This window comes from Colius striatus, chromosome 13, assembly GCF_028858725.1.
Source record: "Colius striatus isolate bColStr4 chromosome 13, bColStr4.1.hap1, whole genome shotgun sequence".
Lineage (NCBI taxonomy): Eukaryota > Metazoa > Chordata > Aves > Coliiformes > Coliidae > Colius > Colius striatus.
In genome coordinates, this window is record NC_084771.1 from 15078402 (window position 1) to 15099321 (window position 20920).

The 20920-nt window shown below is 52.6% G+C and overlaps 1 protein-coding gene across 2 annotated transcripts in view; it reads left to right on the forward strand.

Moving 5' to 3' along the window:
- The first annotated feature begins 2125 nt into the window (after nucleotides 1-2125).
- PCDH19 (protocadherin 19) overlaps nucleotides 2126-20920 on the forward strand; it is a 56890-nt gene continuing 38095 nt past the window's right edge. For both annotated transcript variants that reach the window (XM_062006852.1, XM_062006853.1), the window contains exons 1-2: nucleotides 2126-4283; nucleotides 7266-7593. In XM_062006852.1, coding sequence (XP_061862836.1) covers nucleotides 2143-4283; nucleotides 7266-7593 — 2469 coding nt within the window. In that variant the 5' untranslated portion in view covers nucleotides 2126-2142. The remainder of the gene's footprint in view (nucleotides 4284-7265; nucleotides 7594-20920) is intronic.

The window sequence follows — 20920 nt, forward strand, 5'->3', positions numbered from 1 at the left end:
CGCATGGCACAGTTCAAGTCATCAGAATTAATTTTCCCGAGGAAGCGTTGGCGGACGCGGAGCAGAGGGTTTGCCCGCTCGCACCGTCCCCACCTGCCTCCCCGCCCCACTCCCCTGCGGGTCACGGGGACCCGCGCTGCCGCTCCCCGGAGAGGGGAAGGAACGGCCGCCAAAGGCTGCGCTCTCCGGCGGCTTCTGCTGCCGCTCCTCCGGGACGCGGGACCGGGAGCACAGGGACCCTGCGTCCCCCTGCCGTCCCTCGGGGAAGAGTGGAGGGGATCCTCTCGGGGGTCCCGGGCTATGGCATCACCGGAGGGCGTCAGTGGCCCTGGACGGATGTTGTCACGGGGGGACGGTGTCTCCGGACGGATGGTGTCCCGGGGACCGATGTCCCAGGAGACGGTGTCTCCGGACGGGTGGTACCCGGGAAGCGGTGTCCGTGGACGGATGCCGTCCCGGGGGTTGGTGTCCCTGCAGAGGGTGGTGTCCCGGCCGCTGGCCGCGATGGTGGCCCGGGACAGTGGCAGGTCAGTGCACCGTGGGGACTACCACCCTGGGGCGCGGAGCGCTCCTGGCTGCGCCATGCGCGGGTCTGGGCCGGTCCCAGCCGCTCAGCCTCCCCGCGGCGGCCGCTAGATGGCGCCGTTGTGCCTGGAAAGGGGCGGCGGGGCTCGACGGCGCGGCCGGGCCGGGGAGGGGCTGAGCCGGGCCGGGCAGGGCCGGGGCCGCGGGCGGGCTGGGACCGGGGGGCGGCCGCACCGATGGGGCGTCGACTCCCGGTACCCACCGCCCCGACGGGGCCTGTGCCGCGGCAGTTCCGCCCGGGCACCCTGTGCTGCTGCCTTCCTCGCCGCGGCGCCTGCTCGCCGCTATCGATCGGCGGGCTCCCGGGCTGGTTTGCCTCAGGGACGCACCGGCACCCGGTTCCCTCATCTAACCTCGGAGCGAGCCGCAGGTGTGTGTGAACGGCGTGTCTGAAAGTTTGCAGGCGGAAGGCTCCGAGCCGCTTGCGCTGGCCGGCAGCGCGGCGCAACCCGCCGGGAGCAGCACCGCCCCCCTGCACGGTGACATCTTCCCCGGCCCCCCTTTACCTTTAATTTGGCCCCGGGAACTCGCGTGCCACGCGTGGAGACCCGAGGTAAGGCACCGGCACACGGACAGTGGAAGTTTTATTTCGTTTTTAAGAGATGACGGTACCACGGTGCTTTCCCCAATAATTAGCTGTGAGAAACGAGCGGTGCCGGGACTGAAGCCGCCCGGCAGAGCCCGGCGAGCCCGGGTCCCATGCCGGATCCCGGGGGACCCTCCCCGGCGGGGCGGTGCTGCTGGAGCAGCGGGGGCTCACTCCTGCCCCAGAAGGAAAGCGGCTGAACGAGCCTGGGGGCGGCTCGGCGCGTTAACCCCGTGGTCCCTCCACCCCGGTGTCCTGCAGGGACACGGCCGCCGCCGCCGCCCTGTCCGCGCCCGTGGTCCCTGCAGGAACGGCCGGTGGCCGCGCAGGCTCTGCCGCGGCGCCAAATAGCGCCGGTGGGCCCGCAGCTCCCGGGCGCCGGGGCGGGCTCGGCACCGTGGGACAAGCAGCTGCCGGCGCGGCGGGGCCACCCGGCGCAGCTCCGCGCTCGCTCCCACTCTCGGCCGCGCCGCGCCGCGGGCCCCGCCCCGGCCCCGCCCCGGCGGCCGGCAGCACGTCTCGGCGCGGCCCCATTGGCGGCGCTGCGGCGCGCCGGCCCCGCCCCCGGGCGCCCATTGGCCGGGACTCCCCGCCGCCCGCCCCCGCGCCGCCCGCCGGCGCTCCGGACTGCGGGCAGTGGCGTGCGGCCGCCGCAGCGAGCGCCGGCGGGAGCGGGCTCGGCTCGGTACGGCTCGGCTTGGCGCGGCACCGCTCGACTCGGCACCCAGCTCCAGCTCCCGCTCCCGCACGCCATGCCCGGCCCATCCGCAGCGCCGCCGGTTCGGAGCGCCTGAGCGGGCGGCGCTGGCGTGGGCGCGGGGGGGACCGCGGCTCCGGTGCCCGCACCCGCCCGCCCACCCGCCGCCTCTGGGGCAGTCCGGCAGGCGCTGCTCGCATGAGGGCGGCGGGCCCCTCCTGAGGCGCGCGGCCGTCGGGGCGCGGCGCGGTGGCCGGAGCGGGCGGCGGCGGCGATGGGGGCTCTCCCGGCGCTGCTGGGGGCCGCCTTGCTTTGGGCCGGCGCCGGGGCCCTCGTCAACCTCAAGTACTCGGTGGAGGAGGAGCAGCGGGCCGGCACGGTGATCGCCAACGTCGCCAAGGACGCCCGGGACGCCGGTTTTGTGCTGGACCCTCGGCAACCTGCTGCCTTCCGGGTGGTCTCCAACTCGGCCCCCCACCTGGTGGACATCAGCCCAGGGTCGGGGCTGCTGGTGACCAAGCAGAAGATCGACCGGGACCTGCTGTGCCGGCAGAGCCCCAAGTGCATCATCTCGCTGGAGGTGATGTCCAGCTCCATGGAGATCTGTGTGATCAAGCTAGAGATCAAGGACCTCAACGACAACGCGCCCAGCTTCCCCACTGACCAGATTGAGCTGGAAATCTCGGAGACGGCCAGTCCTGGCACTCGGGTGCCCCTGGAGAGTGCCTATGACCCGGACTCAGGCAGTTTTGGTGTGCAGAGCTATGAGATCACCCCTAATGACCTCTTTGGGCTGGAGACCAAGACACGGGGTGATGGGTCCCGCTTTGCTGAGCTGGTTGTGGAGAAGAGCCTGGACCGTGAGACCCAGTCCCACTACAGCTACGTGATCACGGCGCTGGATGGTGGTGACCCGCCCAACTTCGGCACAGTGGAGCTCAGCATCCGTGTCATCGACTCCAATGACAACAACCCGCTCTTCGAGGAGCCGGCCTACACCGTCAGCGTGCCTGAAAATGCCCCTCTAGGCACACCAGTCATCCGCCTTAACGCCTCGGACCCGGACGAGGGCACCAATGGCCAGGTTCTCTACTCTTTCCACAGCTATGTCTCTGAGCGGGCCCGCGAGCTCTTCCAAATCGACCCTCAGAGCGGCCTCATCACAGTGAGTGGTGCCATCGACTACGAGGAGGGTCACGTCTATGAGCTGGATGTGCAGGCCAAGGACCTGGGGCCTAACTCCATCCCTGCCCATTGCAAAGTGACCATCAGCGTCCAGGATGCCAACGACAACCCGCCCCTCATCAACCTGCTCTCTGTCAACAGCGAGCTGGTGGAGGTGAGCGAGAATGCCCCGCCGGGGTATGTCATCGCCCTGGTGCGAGTCTCAGACCGCGATTCTGGGGCCAATGGGCGGGTGCAGTGCAAGCTCCTGGGCAACGTGCCTTTTCGGCTTCAGGAGTATGAGAGCTTCTCCACCATCCTGGTGGATGGGCGACTGGACCGGGAGCAGCGGGACCAGTACAACCTCACCATCCAGGCCAAGGACAATGGTGTCCCCTCCTTGCAGGCCACCAAGTCCTTCACTGTCAAGATCACCGATGAGAATGACAACCATCCCCACTTCTCCAAACCCTATTACCAGGTCATCGTGCAGGAGAACAACACCCCGGGGGCCTACCTCCTCTCTGTCTCGGCCAGGGACCCTGACCTGGGCCTCAATGGCAGTGTCTCCTACCAGATCGTGCCCTCTCAAGTCAGGGACATGCCTGTCTTCACCTATGTCTCCATCAACCCCAACTCTGGAGATATTTATGCTTTGAGGTCCTTCAATCATGAGCAGACGAAGGCCTTTGAGTTCAAAGTCTTGGCAAAGGACGGGGGTAATCCCTCCCTGCAGAGCAATGCCACTGTCAGGGTGATCGTCTTGGATGTCAACGACAACACTCCCGTGATCACGGCCCCGCCGCTGGTCAACGGGACTGCCGAGGTGTACATCCCCAGGAACGCAGGGGTTGGCTACTTGGTGACGGTGGTCAAGGCAGACGACTATGATGAGGGTGAAAATGGCAGACTTTCCTATGAAATGGTGGAAGGAGACAGAGGATTTTTTGAGATAGACCAGGTCAATGGAGAGATAAGGACCACCAGAGCCTTTGGGGAGAACGCAAAGACAGCCTATGAGCTGATCGTGGTGGCTCACGACCATGGAAAAACATCTCTCTCGGCTTCTGCCTTGATTTTGATATACCTGTCTCCAGCTCTGGATGCCCAGGAGTCCATAGGATCTGTTAACCTCTCCCTGATTTTCATTATTGCCTTGGGGTCTATCGCAGCCATTCTTTTTGTCACCATGATTTTCGTGGCAGTCAAGTGCAAAAGGGATAACAAGGAAATCAGGACCTACAACTGCAGGTAAGGACATCTTTGTTTCTGTGCACCTGCCGGGGCCACTTTCATTTTTGCCACTACAGTTACATTTCCATTTGCTTCTGTGTACTTGGGAGGGTAGTTTTGCTTTAGGAACAAAAGTGACGTTCCCATTCCTCTCAGGCGATCTCCTGCCAAGCTTTAAAGAATTGTTTTCTGGGAGGAGAGCAGAAATCCGCGCCGAGTGACGAATCGACTTAATTGTGCGGCTCGGCAATCTGTTGCAGCATTCCCGGTTTTACGTGCTCCACCGCAGGAAGTGGGGAGAACAGTTTTATAGCCGGTTCCTGTGGGCAGCCCCCTGTGCCCAGCGCCTGGGGTCCCCCCGCTTCCAGCCCGCCGCAGCATCCCCGCAGCAGACGGGGCAAGCGGCCGCCGTGGCATCCGTAAGCCCTCACTCGCCGTTCAAAAGGGCTATTGTGCGCTCGCTGCGGCTCCGCGCCGCGGCCGGCGAGGGGGCCGAGCGGATAGAAACCGTGCCGAAAATCGCCCGGTTCCCCCCATGCGTCGCTCCGGTGCCCGGCACGGCCGGTGGGGCCGGGAGCGCTGGGGCGAGACACGGATTTTTTTTTTCCAGCGCTGCGTTATTTTGCCCTGTCTGGATCCGTGCTCCCGAGTCCGGAATGCCGGAGGGGAGGTCAGCCCCGAGCCCGGAGCCACTGAAAGGCTGATAGGGGAAATCCAGTCCCCTGAATATGTAACAGCCCGGCGATTATTGTCTCTCTTTTACTATTCTCTGTGTTACACAAGTTAGGAGACAAATGCTAACCACACATGAATATCAATCAGATGCCATAAAAGAGCAGCTGCAATGCCTCATAAATGGTTTAATCCTGTTACTAGTGAAATAGCCATGACTTCTCCGTTCCTTCGGCACCGAGTCGCTTCAGAGGGGAGGGATGAAATTAATTTTGCTCTACCTTGGAAACGCACGCTCGCCCCTGGCAATGCTGCGGCGCGGGGGGAGCCGCGGGCCTCAAAGTTTTATTTATGCAGGAATAATGCCGGACAGTTTGGGTTTTATCCCCCGTTTTCACAGGGTAAAGTGCGTTTATAAGCCTTTTTGATCGATGGGGGAAAAATCATCTGTGAATAAAGGTCGGTCTGTGCTGTATTATGGAATGTCTAGCTTCAAGTGAAAGCTCGGGGACCACATTTCTTGCCAGCTCGGCCCATTAAATGAGAATAGGACCTGAATGGATAAAAATGACATTGTGATGGTGCCCCTAACAGCTTCACACATATGTATAAACCCTGGGTTTACTGTGACGGCTTAGGGATTAATGAACTGCAGTTTAATTAAATAATTGGTCAATAGAGAAAGGACAGCAAAATGAGTGCCTGCAGGATATAATTGGGCTCTCGCATTGCCAAACTTAAACATTTAGGTAAACAAAACAATTAAAGCTTCATCAAGCATTGTTAAGACGAGTCAGCGGCATATAGATTGTTGGCACAACAAAAATCCCTGCCTTCCCCTGATTTATTTGCACGCTCAGGGGGATGCTGGGGCTGTTATCAGTGTGCATCTGAGCAGAAGTCAGCTGCAGAGGTAGAGAAGCACCAGGTAGGCTCAGCAGCGGCTGTGGCCATGGGGCACCCTCTCCCTGTGCAGGGTGTGTGCCTTTAGCCTTTGCAGTGCCTTATTTTAGGGGTTCTTCACAAGGGCTGCTGGAGAGTCTGCATGAAATGTGTTAATTTATGAGGCACATAAGGCTGTGCGAGAGTGGTTCGACTTGGTGGCATTTTCAAGCTCAGGCAATTAGCTTCCTGGAACAAGAATATTTGTCCAATATTTGCCTTTCTAGATAAACTGTATTATTTATTCATCCCATTATTTCTGCTGCAGTTATTTTTTTTTTAAATGCTGTTGTCAAGAAAAGGAGCGAAGTCCCGACTTTCAAGCATGTATTTCTGATCATGGATCGCATTTGATGTGCATCCTGGGGAAATACCGAGCTGCCCAGCACCGTACATGTACAAATTCAACTGTGGGGCATTGGCTGAGGCTGTGTTGCTCCCTGTGGAAAGAGGAGCCACAGTCACTCTTTGCTCAGTGTACTCAGTTAATGCAAGGTGCAGTCAGATTTGTCATTATTTGCTCGGGTGGTATTTTATGGTAACTTTTTTCCTCCAGTCTTTTGCAGAAGGCAAACAAGGCACTTCATCAGTTGATTCTTTTGGCAGGTGGGAAGCAGAGAGGGAAAGAAAAGCAGAGAAAAACAAGCTTGCAGTTAAGAATAAAAAAGGTCAAAAAGGAGTGTTTCTCTTTACAAAATATAGTTGCTGTTCTCCGATTTCTAGAAGGCAAAAGCATTTCCCAGCAAAAGGGGGTGTGCCTGCTGGAGGGCAAGGGAGGAATAGGATGTGGCTGGAGAAAAGATTTTGAGTTATCAGGTATTATCAGGAGACAGTCAAAACACTGGCAGTTTGGATAAAGCATTAATAAACAAACAGCCTTTGGAGTGTGAGAGAACAGAGCTTGCCAGCTTCTGGGTCTGCTTTATTTACTGCTGGGGAAAATGGACTGGGAAAAAACCTTGCTATTCATTTCAAATTTTCATTACGGGGACCAAATTAAATCACTTTACAGATCCTTATTATGCATGGAAGTGAACGCAGGTACCCTTTCCAGTTCATGGATTTTTAACATCTCCATTTTTCTCTTCTGCAGGCTGGACTTTACTCCTAGTAACTAAATATCACCAATTACAAACACTAGGAAAAAAAAAAAGATCCAGAGGCATTATTCCTTCCCATTATTTTTCACGTCTGTCTTGAAAGCATTATACACATGAAATCAGGCTACAGACTGTGTCGTGCCACCAGACCCAAAACATGACGTAATGTGCATGACTAAGAATCCTACATGGAGATGGGGGCCAAGCCCTCTGGGTTTCTGCCTGTATATTTAGTGGGGCAGGGTTAGAGATGCTCTCAGCTACTCATTTTCATTCTGTCCCCTAGAATTGCAGAGTACTCATACGGGCATCAGAAGAAATCAAGCAAGAAGAAGAAAATCAGCAAGAATGATATCCGCCTGGTACCGCGGGACGTGGAAGAGACGGATAAAATGAACGTTGTGAGCTGCTCCTCTCTCACTTCGTCCCTCAACTACTTCGACTACCACCAGCAGACCCTGCCGCTGGGCTGCCGCCGCTCTGAGAGCACCTTCCTCAACGTGGAGAGCCAGAACAACAGGAACACCGGCTCCAACCACATTTACCACCACACCTTCACAGGGCAGAGCCCCCAGCAGCCTGACCTCATCATCAACGGGATGCCGCTGCCAGAGGTGAGTGCAGGCAGCCCATGCCCCGGGGCAGGCTGGCGCATGTGCACAGGGACCGCGGCGTGTGCATGGCTGTTGGTGGAAGTGCTGCCGGAATGATGTGTCGAGCGAGTGTGTACCGGTGGTTTCTGTGTGCTGGACACACCAGGATGAGGCAGTGATGGAGGACAGGTAGAGGGGAGCAGCAAGCATCCACCCCATGGGTTCTGGGGCAGCCCTGACATGTGGCTGCAGGTGGATGTTTCACCCCCAGGCACTGCAGAGACCCTCGGAAATGCCCAGGTGCAGAAACTGGCACAGGTAGGCTGGGCCAGGCTGTCTCTGTGCTGCCAGGAAGCTGGAGATGGCTGCTTTGCAAGTGGATTTTGAGTGTGGCGATGCTGAAGGGAGGAGACACTCGTTGCCTTCAGAGGAGTTTCTTAAAAGGTTGTTGAAAGTGGTGTGGGTGACTGCTGCTCTGGAGGCAGTGGGTTGTACTATGCATGCAGACAGCCCCGGCATGACCACCTGCATGCCTGGCCTGGTGTCGTGCCCTCACCTGGTGCCGTCCATCCCCTTGCCGTGCAGGACAGGCGCGCACCAGCCAGCGTGGGAGGGATGCGTGGTACCTGCTGACGGTGGGGAAAGGGACTTCTCTGATCCATGCCATCTTCATCAGTTTCTTCTAATTCATCAGCTTTCCTGTACATCACAGGCATCATTTAATGTTGCTTGTTTGTCTCTCTTTGAATTATTGTTTGGTATTAAGCAAAACAATCAAAGGTTTGTCATGTTTCCTGCTTTGAACATAATAACAGAGCTGAAAAAGCAGCTGAAATATTTATGGCTCGCTCTGTTTTGCGTTCAGTGTGCTGGTGTAAATGCAAAATGATGCTACTGGAAACAGTGGAGTTGCTTCAGATTTATACTCAAGCTATGGAGAGCAGAGCACGATCCTTTGTGAGATCCTGCAGGGCTGCTGGAGAGGTCTGGTGCTGGTGGGCCTGCTCCTGCAGAGTGTTTATTGGCAAAATTCTCATTGAACCCTGGTGTTTAACCTCGCTAAGGCTACAGAACTGGCTCCCAAGAGGTCCCATTCTGGTGTTTGCCCGGTTTTGGGATGCTTCTAGCCTGAATACTGATTGCTCAATGCAGAGGCACAGCTTTTAATGACCAGAGGGTCAGGAGGGGCTTGTTGGGATCTCTGTGACAGATTGTGGGCACATAGCCCTCTTCTGCCCAGCCTGTGTGCTGAGCCTATAAAAGCTGTGATAGACTTTCTTAGCAATAGCTGAATGGGAATGACCTGGATAGAAGCAGTCATATATTCTGCTTCCACATATCCAGCTGTAGAGCTGAGCGGGCTGTGCTCCTCCCAAATGCCCAAATGGGAAGAGACAGGGACGTTACATCTGACCCTGGGTCACAGTTGTTTGGGACAAGCCTGTGTCTGTCCCAGTAAGGCAGAAGAGCTGCTACTGAAGCCTTCTACTCATTGCGCTGTGCCCAGGCAGGCTGGGGGTAGGAAAAACCACCCAACACATATTGGGGGATCCCCATCGATGGTCAGATTTGCCTGTGCTGTTTGCTGAGTATAAGCTGGAGCTCAGGGTCTCCAGTTGCCTGGAGGGCACATACCAAGGTTGTGCATTGCCATCACTGTTGGCATGCTGGGGGCTGCAGTCCCCGAGTAATTCCTTTGGAGAGAGATCTTGAGCGCATCTTGAGAATATCTCTGGCTGGTGCCTTGCTACAGGCACCAAGCAGTGGAGCTCCCTGTCAGCCCGTGATTCACTGCTACTGAAAAATTCAGCCATAAAATCCATCACACATTGGCATTAGCCAGAAGTATGCGGTGGCAGCGGGAGATCTGTGATGCCAGGGAAGAGAGAAGGACCATCAGAGCTTGGCTGTGATAAAGTTTGCAGGCAGCTGTGGGCAGAAGGCAGTGCTGCCCATGTTCCTCCTTGGCACAGCAGTTAGCCTGGGGTCTGGTGACGTGTGCTCTGCAAAGATCCCACCGCCTTGAGCACGCTTGTGTGATGGAGCCGGGACGCTTGTTCGTTTTCTCTGGAGCTCTGATTCATCCCATCTCCCCATCGTTCATGCAGGTGGGATGTACTGAGAGCTTGTACCTTGCCTAGAGACGTAAATTTGTCTCTTGTTATAAGTGCCACGGAGTGGCAGCTGAAATGTGACCACCAGCAGCCCCCTGAGCACACAGGAGGGCAGCTGACATCTCTCTAGTCCTGCTAAGTGACCGACAGCTCTCCGGTGGGTGCTTTTGGGAGAGCAGCATGACTTGGTGGGAATCTGCTTGCTCCCTGAGGATGCTTTTGGACAAAAGGGCAGGGCCAGGGCATGGGGAGGAGAAATCCCAACTGAAAGCTGCTGGAAAGTTTGTTTTAGGGTGGGAACTTGTGTATTTTTTGGCAATCGCAGTGTTTTGCTTCCAGCTGTTGCAAGGGAAGTCATCTGGCTGGCGATGTGGGTTCTACTGGCTCCTAAAAATCCTGAAGGTTCACAGAAGTTCAGTGGTGGCAGGAGTGACAACCCTGTCCTGGCACACAGGGTGGCACAGCAACTCCGTAAAAGGTGCTTCCATGGAGGAGTGTCGCAGCCTTGTACCCACTGTAGACCCCTGCTGCCTTAGTGGGTATTAGGGTGAGGTGATGAGTGTGTGCAGTATGCGATTGGTACCCCGCCAGATGATGAGAATTTAATAAATACAATTCTTGTCCAGAGTTTCCAGAGACAAACTGATCTCCGCAGTGCATTCAGCGGGACTTTGTCTAGGCTGGTTTGATTTGCTTCCAGTGATGAGGCCGCCAGCGCTTCCCCTGGGAGCCTTTACGAGGTGTCAGCATTGGGGAGATATTGCTGCTGCTCCACCTAGGATGACTTTTCCTGATGGGAAGGCAAAGCATCAGTTGATAAAAGATAAAATACGGAGGTAAATGTGTTGCTGATGGTGTCACTTAGCATATGATGGTTGCAGCTGGGAGTAAGGGATTGCCTCTGCAGACACGCGCGGTCCTAGCAGCGGTGGGTTTGCAATGTAGCTGGTCTTTAGTGTGAGGCTCATTTACTTGAACAGACAGGAACCTTGAAATAGAAGTCCCCAAGGATGGATTGTTTGTGGAGCTTCAGGAAATGTTTGCTCTATGCTGTGGCGGCACGTCTCGGGGCTGGTGGTGTCGTGCCGTGCTGGTGCTATTTGGGTTCATCGGTGCTCCCCGCCTTTCTCTGCTGACTCAGAAAGAATCAAACAGAGACATCTGTGGGGGCTGTAACCCCACTCTGAGAATACAAAAAAGTGTTAGAGATGACCTTTGAAAAGCTTTTTCCTTTGGGTGGTGGCTGGGCTTGGCTGCCAGCTCTGCTTGTGCCAGGGCATGGCTGCCAGCAGAGCATCGTGAGACAACAGGGGATGTCCTGGGGAATTTCTGGCCCCACTGGGGTTTGGTGGTTCCTTAGGGTGCTGGGGTACCACTCAGACACCCCTGCCCATGGCCTTTCAGCATCCTTGTGGCAGTAGGCAGTGATGGCAAAAAGCATTTGCAAGTGGCTCTGGTGATTGTGGCTGACAGCGGGAAGCTTGGCCCCCGTTAGTGTTTTAACTTGTTTTGCAGGAGGGAGAACGAGACATGTTGGAGCTGCAGGGGCATTGCTGGGCAGAGGCTTTGTTGCTGCCGAGGGCATTTTATTTCTTCTTGCTGAGCTGGAGGAAAAGTCAGCTTTGAGACCAAAAGGGCTTGTTGTCAGGTTTTGCATGTATATTACTGGAAGTTGTACCAGGAGATTGAAAATCAAAGTTAATAGGAGCCATTAGGCAGCTTCCTTGATAAAAATGCGCGTTGCATTGGGATGGTGTGGAAACTGGTCTGAATGCTGAGCCTTTTAGGATCCCCGGGACACGACTTGCATGTAGAACAGCCACCCTTGGGTAACACTTACATGCCTGGATTTTGGCTTCATGGTTTTGAAAGAAAACAATGTGTGTGTAACGGCTGCATCTGTGCTTCCCAAATCTGCATCACTTTGGGAAGTGGTGCGGGGGCACCGCGTGCTGCCTTGGGATAGTAACCATCCCCCAGGGCACCTCTCTGCCCCTTGGTCTTGCCCAGGGCCACAGTGCTGGCGAGTCTCCAGCATGGGAGAGGTGGGAGTTGTTAGCTGGGAGCCAGTGAGCCTTGTATGAGAGTTTAAACATCTGAAGGTGGAATCAGCATGAAGGTTCAGGACTGACTCTCTCTGTGGATCTGGGATGGCTCTGTCGCAGCAGTAGCATGGAAAGGAAGCAGCAGCACTGCTGTTACATCATGAACAGGGTGTGGATCGGACATGGCCTTGCTCCGGTGCTGCTTTGTTAGGTGAAGGTCATGGTGGGGCAGCCACTGATCCAGCAGGATTTGAGTCCTCCAGGGACCTCCATGCTTGACAGCTCCCAGAGCCAGCCCTGGAACTGGAAAGGTCGTGGCTTTGGCGATCCGCCGCCTCCTGAGCTGGTGGCCACCATCAATAAGATGGGGAATTACTGGTTTTAGTGATAATCCTGGTCTAATCCCCCAACCTTGATACACTCCGGCGTAATCCTCACTCACACTGATTTCGTTTGGGCTCCTCATGGCAGCGGGGATTATTTGAGAGAGCAACAGTTGCAGGATAAGGCCCCGTTGGTTTTAGATATGCTTTTTACTACCTGGTAAGCGTTCTCCTCACTGTAGGAAATGGTTTTCTAAGCACAATAGAGCAATTTTCGTTTCAGGCAGCACTGGCAGTTTTTGCTCTGGCTATCTGGCGGTGTTAACTAAAGCACATTTCTACAACACACAAAGATTTTTGTTTTGTAAGAAATGAAATCAGCGTGGCTGTTCCTCTTTCTCTGTCATTTCTCTACTTGTCAATTCTTTCTTCCCCTCCAGCTTATCCTCCTCTTCTCCGCTAGCCTTAAAAAGCCCCCAAAGTGTCTGTTATAATCACATTTTGTGTGTTACAACCAGAATGAATGTACTCACTTTAATATGCTGGGTTTGAGGAAATCAGTTTCTGTCTGGTGTAACAGACAATTTGTTATAAACCATGCCATTTAGAAGTGAAGGGCCTCGCTTTAGTGTAACGCTGGGGAAACGTCATGATACATAATTGGAAGGGATTTGGCTCGCTTCTAAGTAACACTGTGTATAGAGCAGGGGAGAGAGAAAAAAAGGAGGAGATAATTTCCAACCCGGAGAAAGGTTGCGGTGCTGAGACATGCCAGGCTGTTGAAATAAGGCTTATTTTCAGCAGAGATAATAATTAAAGCATTATGGTTGCTGATGTTGGGCTCGTCGGAAGGCTGACTTCGCAGCGAGCGTTGCCAGTCTTGTTTTCTCCTTGGGAGGTCACTGTAACTCAGCACTTTTTTGTGCCGGCGATGCGCACGGCGCTGGGTAAGCACAGGGCACGGCTCTCATTAGTGCCTCTGCATTTCTGTGCCTGCACATCCCTGTGTGGGAGCGAGTCACAGCCTTTATTCCCCGAAAGCCCGCCGAAGAGGACTGATGCTTTTGGCTTTAGGTGCACCTGGATATGCCCTCCCTGGGGAAAGCTCCCTGACTGCTGGCAGGGCAGCCCGCGGGCACCTCCCAGGGAAGCAGAGCTTGCAGGGTGGGAACTCCAAACCTGCCTGGATGCTGTCCCTACCCACTCTAAATTGCAAGCCCCAGCAAATCCCTCAGCTTAACAACTCCCAAACTGTTTTGCGTGTCGCTGCATGTTCCATGACCTCTCCGAGCGTTGGAGGCCAACATTATGGAAACCAGCAGCATGTGATTCCGTTGTGAGGTCAGCCTAACCAAATTGTACATCTCCTAATGCAATCGCTCCAGGCTCTCTGTTTGGGGAAAATTCATTTTGACACCTTGCAACAGAGATAAATACGCCAGCTCCCATTCACATTTAGCCAGGTCTCCCACTGGTGGCCACACTCTCTGCACTGTGTCTGAGGCAAACGTTTAGTTCAACACACTTTGGCTTTTCATAGAGTTGTCCAGGTTGGAAAAGACATGTGAGTTCATCGAGACCAACTGTAAATCCTACACTGCCAAGCCCACCACTAGAGCAGGCATGTTTTGTATGAGCAATATGGGGCTGTAACCCTATCCTGGCACCTCTTTGGAAACCTCTTTGGGTTTTCCAAGGGTTTTCCAGCCTGCAGTGGGGTCCTAGCTGGGTAGGACAAAGGGAGTTTGCTGCCAAGGCCTATGGAGGAATTAGAGCCAGTGTGTGGTGGCAGTATCCAAGCTGTATTTAATGGCAAAATCCCTCTCCTCTGATGTCAAGCCCTAGAGTGCTCAACATGGACATTATTATATCATTATATATTACATACTGTATATTGCATCTTGTATATTATCTGTTACACACTATATGCTACGTGATATACGTGACATATTTATAAGCATATAAAAACCATGTCTAGAATTATTACCTATTGTACCTAATTACATAAATAAGTGTATAATATGTCCTATAACCATAGAGATATATCATTTGTTTTAATGCCACTGGATTGAGTTTTATGGTTCACCTGTGCTGAAAGTTAGAGAGGCTCATCTTGTTTTCCTTTTAGTAAATTTGAATTTCTGATGCATAACTCTTGGTTGTTGAGTCTAGAAAAAAAAGCTCTTGTGACTATATTTGCATGACAGATAAGAATTTTCTCTTAAATTAGGAAAGATTTATAGTAAGCTTTTTAAAAATTACGCAGAAAGGGTGGTCTTGCACGTTACTTAGGGCCTTTCTTATAGTTGTTTCCAAATGAACTGCTGTTATATTGAGCGATTTGAACTCTGTGGTTTCTCCCTGTCATTTGCTTTGCATAAAGCACACACTGCATGCAAAAGCATCATTAAGGCCAAACGCTTGCAGCCTTTGAATAACCTTATGTGCATCTGCTCAGCTCGGGGGAAGAGTTGTATTTTCCAGCTCCCATCTCCTGAAGTCCGTTTTGAAGGCTATGAGCCAGGGAAGCTCCTCGGCCAGATGCCCTCTCAGGTCCTGGGGCTCCTGCCCTTACTGAAGATGCCCTGCTATGGTCTTTCCTAAGTTCCCATCATCTGGCAAAGGCAGAGCCTTGCACACTCTTTATCTTCTGCCCACCTCCATGCACAGGCTCTGCCTTCAGCTTCTCCAGTGATGAGCCCTCCCTCTCTCCTGGGAGACCCCTCCCTCCGCTTATTCCTCTTTCCCCCTATGATGGCAGGTCCCACTCTTGTGTGAGGGCTTGGATGGGGGGACCCCAAGGCCTGCCCACTCCCCCATCTCTGCCAGGTTGCCTCTGGGGCTGGGAACAGCCTCACTTCAATGAATGATTAGATATTGTTCCCAGTAGAGGCTACAGTTGAGTTCCAATCATTTTATGTTAATTAAAATACAGGATGGTCTTATTTGTAGCATAAATAGTTGTAATCTGTGTACTTATAAGTGTAATTATAATTTAAATTAGACCGTGCTCTGAATTGGTGATGGATGGGGTGTTCTGCAGCAGCGCTGCCCTCGCAGGCCTGCGGGATGGGCTGTCTCCTGGGATCCCCTGCAGTCCTGGGCCCCACCATCCATAGGAGAGCATCTCCCAGGGCTCAGCGAAGGGACACTGAGACAATTGACAGCTCCCAGTGTTGCTGTTCCTGTTGGGGCAGAGCTTGGCCATGTCACCTGTTGAAGAGTTTGCTGGATAAGAGTCTGTAGCATTGTCGCTCCAGTGTCTCCCGCTAGTTTTTGGTCTCAGTTTGGAGTGAAGTAATGGCTTCTGTCAGCTGGACAGGTGATTAGTACTTAGCCTTGAAGTGACTCCCTGTTTAACAGGGAATTACGGTGAGATCTCGTTTGGCTGGTGAAGGCTTGAGTGCGGCGGCTGCTCATGCTGCCGCAGTCAGATGCGCATCACAGGTATTGCGCTTCACACACCCTCGGACAGACACCCTCAGTGCAGCACTGGAAACCCCAGAGCCTCCTCCTCCTCACACTCCATACATCCTGCAGGCCTGTGATAAATTGCCTCGGTCTGTGTGCGTCAGAGCCAGGTCCTCGTCTCGACGCCCCGTTGGCCACCAGAGATCTGGACATGAATCCTTCATGGTTCTCACAGGGATCTGGAGCTTGTCGGATTATACCATCTTTTGTAATGGCAGGTGTATGCCACAGGGCAGGTTTTAAATTTCCCATGTTGGTGGATTGCATTAACCCATCCTAAGTCAGGTATGTAAAATTCCATTAAGCGAAAACCCTCTGGCATTTTCTCACCCGTGCTCGAGCTCTGCAGGCTATGCTAATGCAGTGCGTTTGCTCATCTATTAGGAGGATGATGGTTTTAAAATAATAACATTTATCTTTGGCAGCGGACCTACAATAGTGCATGCCGAGTACAATTTTGTGAAAGGCTCTGCAGATGTTGCCTCATTCAATCTGGGTCAAAAAGAGTGCTTAGAATCATGAAGGTTAGAAAGGGATCAAATAATTTGGCGGTTTTATTGCTGAATAATGTACTTGGAAAATATCATTCACCATTATTAGACTAAGTGAGTACAGAAAACACAGAACCTAATAGTCATTTCTCAGTATTGGCTGATTTTACTGTTTTTATAATGTAGCTAAATTCCCTGTTATTGATTCTAGCATTGATTATCGATCTGAAAGTCTAAATGTATGTGCTGATGAGAGCACACAAGAGTTGGACAATTAGGGAATTAGCCTCCTGCACCTCCCTTGCAGCACCTGGCAGCGGGCAGCACACCCGTGGGGCAGATTGATGCTGCTTAGGGAGAGTTGTCAGGATTTTGGGAGCTTCCTTCACAAAGAAGGATGAAAAAAACCATGCAAACGCCCATTCTATGTGTATTCTTTTCCATGCCTGTGACTTTACATAAACTTGGTCATTTCAAGCCCAGATGGGCTGGGACACTGGCACCGGAATGGGGACTCGGTGCCTGTGCCTGCACCTCCCATCACCTGCTCCCTCCTGGACTTTTCATATTCAGATTCACATCTGGATGGTCTGGCAGGGACCCAGCTTCAGTGACATTTAGTAATCAAATCCACACGGTGGTTGGCTTAGAAACAGCATCTGAACCTGTCTGCCAGGTGAAATGCTTTTCCAGACATTTGCAAGTGGTTGCTCCGCTTTGCTGTTCGGCCCCCACCATTGCTGTGCGCCTGGTCAGGGGGGTAATCCCATGCTTTGGCTGAGATCCTTATCTCTGTACCTCAATTAATGGTAGGGGTTGGGTTAGTGAGAGACCAAAGCCACAGTCCCATATGGGCCCTGCATCCTGTGGTGAGCCCACGGCTCAGAGCCGGCAGCGTGGCAATGGGAGCTGCAGGCTCCTGCCGGGCTGGGGCTTGCTCAACTGTGTGATGGATTCCTTTGTTTAGGAAAAAAAAAAAAGAGGAATTTTTTACTACTTTCATCCCTTGTTCTCTGCACTTAGTTGTTGTCAGCATTAATATGCCATTAACACATGCTCATTAGGAGGAGAATGATTATACCCTGCAGAATATGGGAAAAACCTTCATTAGGCACTAACATATTGAACTGAGCTGCAAACTTCACCTGGGAAAACTGGGCAAGGTTCTGCTCAGCATCAAGTTTCCCTAATTTCTCCTCGTTGGTCTGGCAAAAGCACCTCATCTTCCAGCACGTGCTTTCTGCCAGGGCTGCGGGTGATGTGCAGGCGAGCTCGGGCTCAGGTTCCAGCACTGAAATCTTTTTCAGGACCTCAAATCCTTCTTCCCCCAGATCAGAGATGTCCTCATCAGGGCTTATTTTGGCACACAAAAAGGACACGGCCCCATGTCCTCCCTGCAAGGGCTCTGCTGGCACTTCAGGCTTAATGAGATGAGATCTCTGCAGAGCTGGGAGATGCTCCAGGAACAGATTTGTTGAGAAAAGAGGTGTCATTTCTACATCCTCGCTTTTCACACTGTAACGACGTTTTAAGCGTTCATCTGGCCTTGCTGCCTCCAGTCTGAAGCCATAACCTGCCATGTGTGACAGGGCAATTGCTCGCCCTGGTAATGATTACAGCAGAGCCCAGCGTTGCTCCCTTGTTTGCTCGACACGTCGCAGCTCCAGGCATGTGCGTGGTGCTTTCTTAAAGTCAATCAATAAGAATAATTGCAAGTTCAAGTTGGGAGGAGGGAAGAGAGTGCTGTAGCAGACAAATATTTACAGATTAAGACCCTGTTTACATGCAGATGCCACTTGTGATAGGTAACAAGGGACAGATAGTAAGGACCATATGTGATATTTAATCAGACTTTATTCTAAATAGGGTGATTTCATAGATTTCCATGGAGGTGACAGCTGTCCTCTGTATGAAATGTGAGTGTGCTGCCTTCATCTTTGCCCTGCTGCCCTGGGGTTTTGTGGGATTTTGCAGTGTTGGGGCATTGCTCTCCCGTCCCTCATTGCTTGTTTTCACCTACAAACCTCAGCAAAGGAAAAATGGCATTTGGTGGACCTGGATTTCCCGTTGAGAGAGTGAATGGGAGAGTAGCCTTACCAGGAGTGCAGGAAGGTGCTGGATGAGGAAGCCCTTTCTTCTCATACCTGCAGCAGCCTGAGGAGCAGTGATGCTGGGCTGAGACATAACTGCTGCCAGCAGATCAGGCAGCACTCATGGGATCTCCTGGAGCTGCAGCTGGTCATGGGGAGACCCACACCTCAGGTTTCTTCCTGAAGAGATGGAGACAGAGAGGGCTGGAGCTACCCACCCTCAGCCTCTGTTGCCTTTGGTGATCTGACTCCCCTTTTGTCATTGGCCCTGAAACCTGATTAATGAGGAGAGATACCAAAACCAGAGAGGTGGCCTGTGATTATGTCATTCACAGGGAGGTTAGTGGGGTGACGAGGTGAGATATCAACACATGACAGGTCAGGCTTGAAAGCTTTTCAGTGTCTACTAGTGTCATTACAAGTACCATCTCCTGGCTTGGGTAGTTGGACAGATGGACACCTGGCTGTTGAGGAGGCAGGTCGATGGCTGTCCCAGCTTCACCCCACTTTTCTTTGGCTATTTCTCCCCTGGCCTTAATGCCCTCTCCCTCTCAGCCCGTCGTGCTGTTGGTGGGCAGAGCAGCCACGGGCTCCCGTCTAGTTGCGTTTGGCCGTGCTGGAGCCGTGGCCGTGCGTGTTCGCTGGGTGCTGCGTGACTCATGTAATCACCGTGCGAAATGCATCATTCATAAACTGTTTAGCACGACCTTTTGTACAGTAGCACTAATTATTATTATCACAGAAGCCCAGTAAACTAGACTAGTAATTATCAGGGATTTATTTGAATGGACAGCTAAGCTATTCTTGGCAAGTTAGTCAAAGCAGTTGTCATGACAGCCACACAAATGTTTCTTATGAATTGGGTTAATTAGGGTAATTAATAACTGTTGTTTTGCCCTTTTTAACAAGGTATTGCCTAGACACTATAAAAAAAATAGCAATTGTACCTAACAGAAATAGTCTTCTTCCAGCAGCAACCTTCAAATCACAAAATCAAAGTAGTAAATACCCTTTGGGCTGTTGTTTTACAAAGAAACGTGTCATCCTTCTCCTTGTGCAAAAGCAGGGAGTCAAAGGCTCTGTTGTAATTCTTCTGCTGAGCTTCCCCTGCTGTGCAGTGCTATCTAGGGATTGGTCATCATCATTATTGATATCATGATTATTTATTTGAATGCCGTGCTGCTCTGAGCTGTACCCCGAGGGCAGCCCCGAGGTGCTCCCGTGGGTTGGAGCCTCCTGCAAGTGGCAGGACTTAAAGCTCATTTTCAAGTTGTGACCATAAATTATTGTTGTTTTTGCTGGTGCATTGTCACCACCCTCATCAGGGTGGCTGATGCCAACCCACCAAGCCCTTGCTCAGCAGAGCATCTGCTGTTTTCGAAAGGAAGGTTTTGCTGAGTTAAACGGGTTCAATTTTGTCGTGGTTGTTGCTGCTATTGAGCAAGAGTGGTAACTAAAGCTTTTAATCACAACGTAGGGCTTAGGAGCCTCGAAAGGGGAAAAAAAACCCCACAGTCCCCATCCCAGGGAGCACCCTGGGCACCCCCAGCTGCCTCATAGGGAATTTGCAGCCTGGCATGGTGGCAGCCCTTGTCCCATGCAAGTGAGCTGGGTGCTTGCTGGCACAGAGCACTGTCTCCCTGAGGACTGCAAGATTTGGTGCTGATTATTAAAAATGACCAAGATTACAGAAGCAACTGAGGAATATTATGTAAGTTTTGTAGAAAAATGACCTGAATAGATGAGTGAAGGCTCTGGCTGGTTCTCCAGCTGCACCGAGCCCTGTCTATTTATATCACCTCTGGGTTTTCGAAGCCCTCTTTTAACTGAAGCTTATTTGATAACACATGTCTTTTAAAAAGAAAAGAATGAAAAAAAAATGAAGAGGGAAAGGGGGAAAAAAACCTAAAGCAAAACACCTCTATGGTGAAGGTAGGGTTTTAATGAAGAAATATTTTACACCGTTCTCCTACAACCTTAGGGCTAATAGCCTGGAACTGGTACTTTGGCTCCTTAAAAAGCCCAACAAGACAAGCCAATTACGGCCTCTGAAACATTTTTATTTTTAGTTCCTTGTAATAGCAATTCATCCTCGGCTATGGTACATTAACTGGAAGGAACAAGAAGTAGTAAGGTTTTGGCATCTTCGTAATAACCAACGGGCTGTGTTTACCAGGCTGTTAATAATGCGGGCGGCTGCCATGCAGTGGGAGAAGGCAGTGTGGGGATGGAGAGGGGCAGCCAGGTAGTGCTGGAGCAGAGAGATCCCCTAACCTGGTGAGTGCTTTATGATCATTTATTTCCCTACAGTTATTTATGGGAGAAAACAGGCTTCTGTTGGGCTAAATTCCCCAGTTTCCCAGTGCCTCTGAGCTGGCAGCGTGGCTCAGAGGGAAGAAGTGCTCTTTGGAGGGTGCTGGTGTGTCCCCAGGGATGTTGGAGCCGGTATGGCAACTTTGAGGGGCAGGGGGCTTTGAGGGGATCTGGGCTGAGCCAGGCTTTGCCTCCTGCTCCCCTGCCAGGCTCTGAACGTGGTGCCACAGGTGCCGAGGACAGTGATAACAGAGGGAGAAAGGCCAGTCCTGCTCAGGTTTGCAGGCAGTCTCATGGCTGCAGGGTAATTTTGTGGGCTGGAGAGCTGCGTTTTCCTGCTCAAGTAAAGGAAGAAAATAGGGGAAAACTGGTTTTGATAAAGAATTTTATTGTGAGCTAAATCCCCTTGAGGCTTAGAGTGGGAGCTGGCCGAGGCTATCCTGATTTGCAAGCCTTCCCGTGCAATTACAGATAAACAATGTAAATGAGAGCACACGGGGC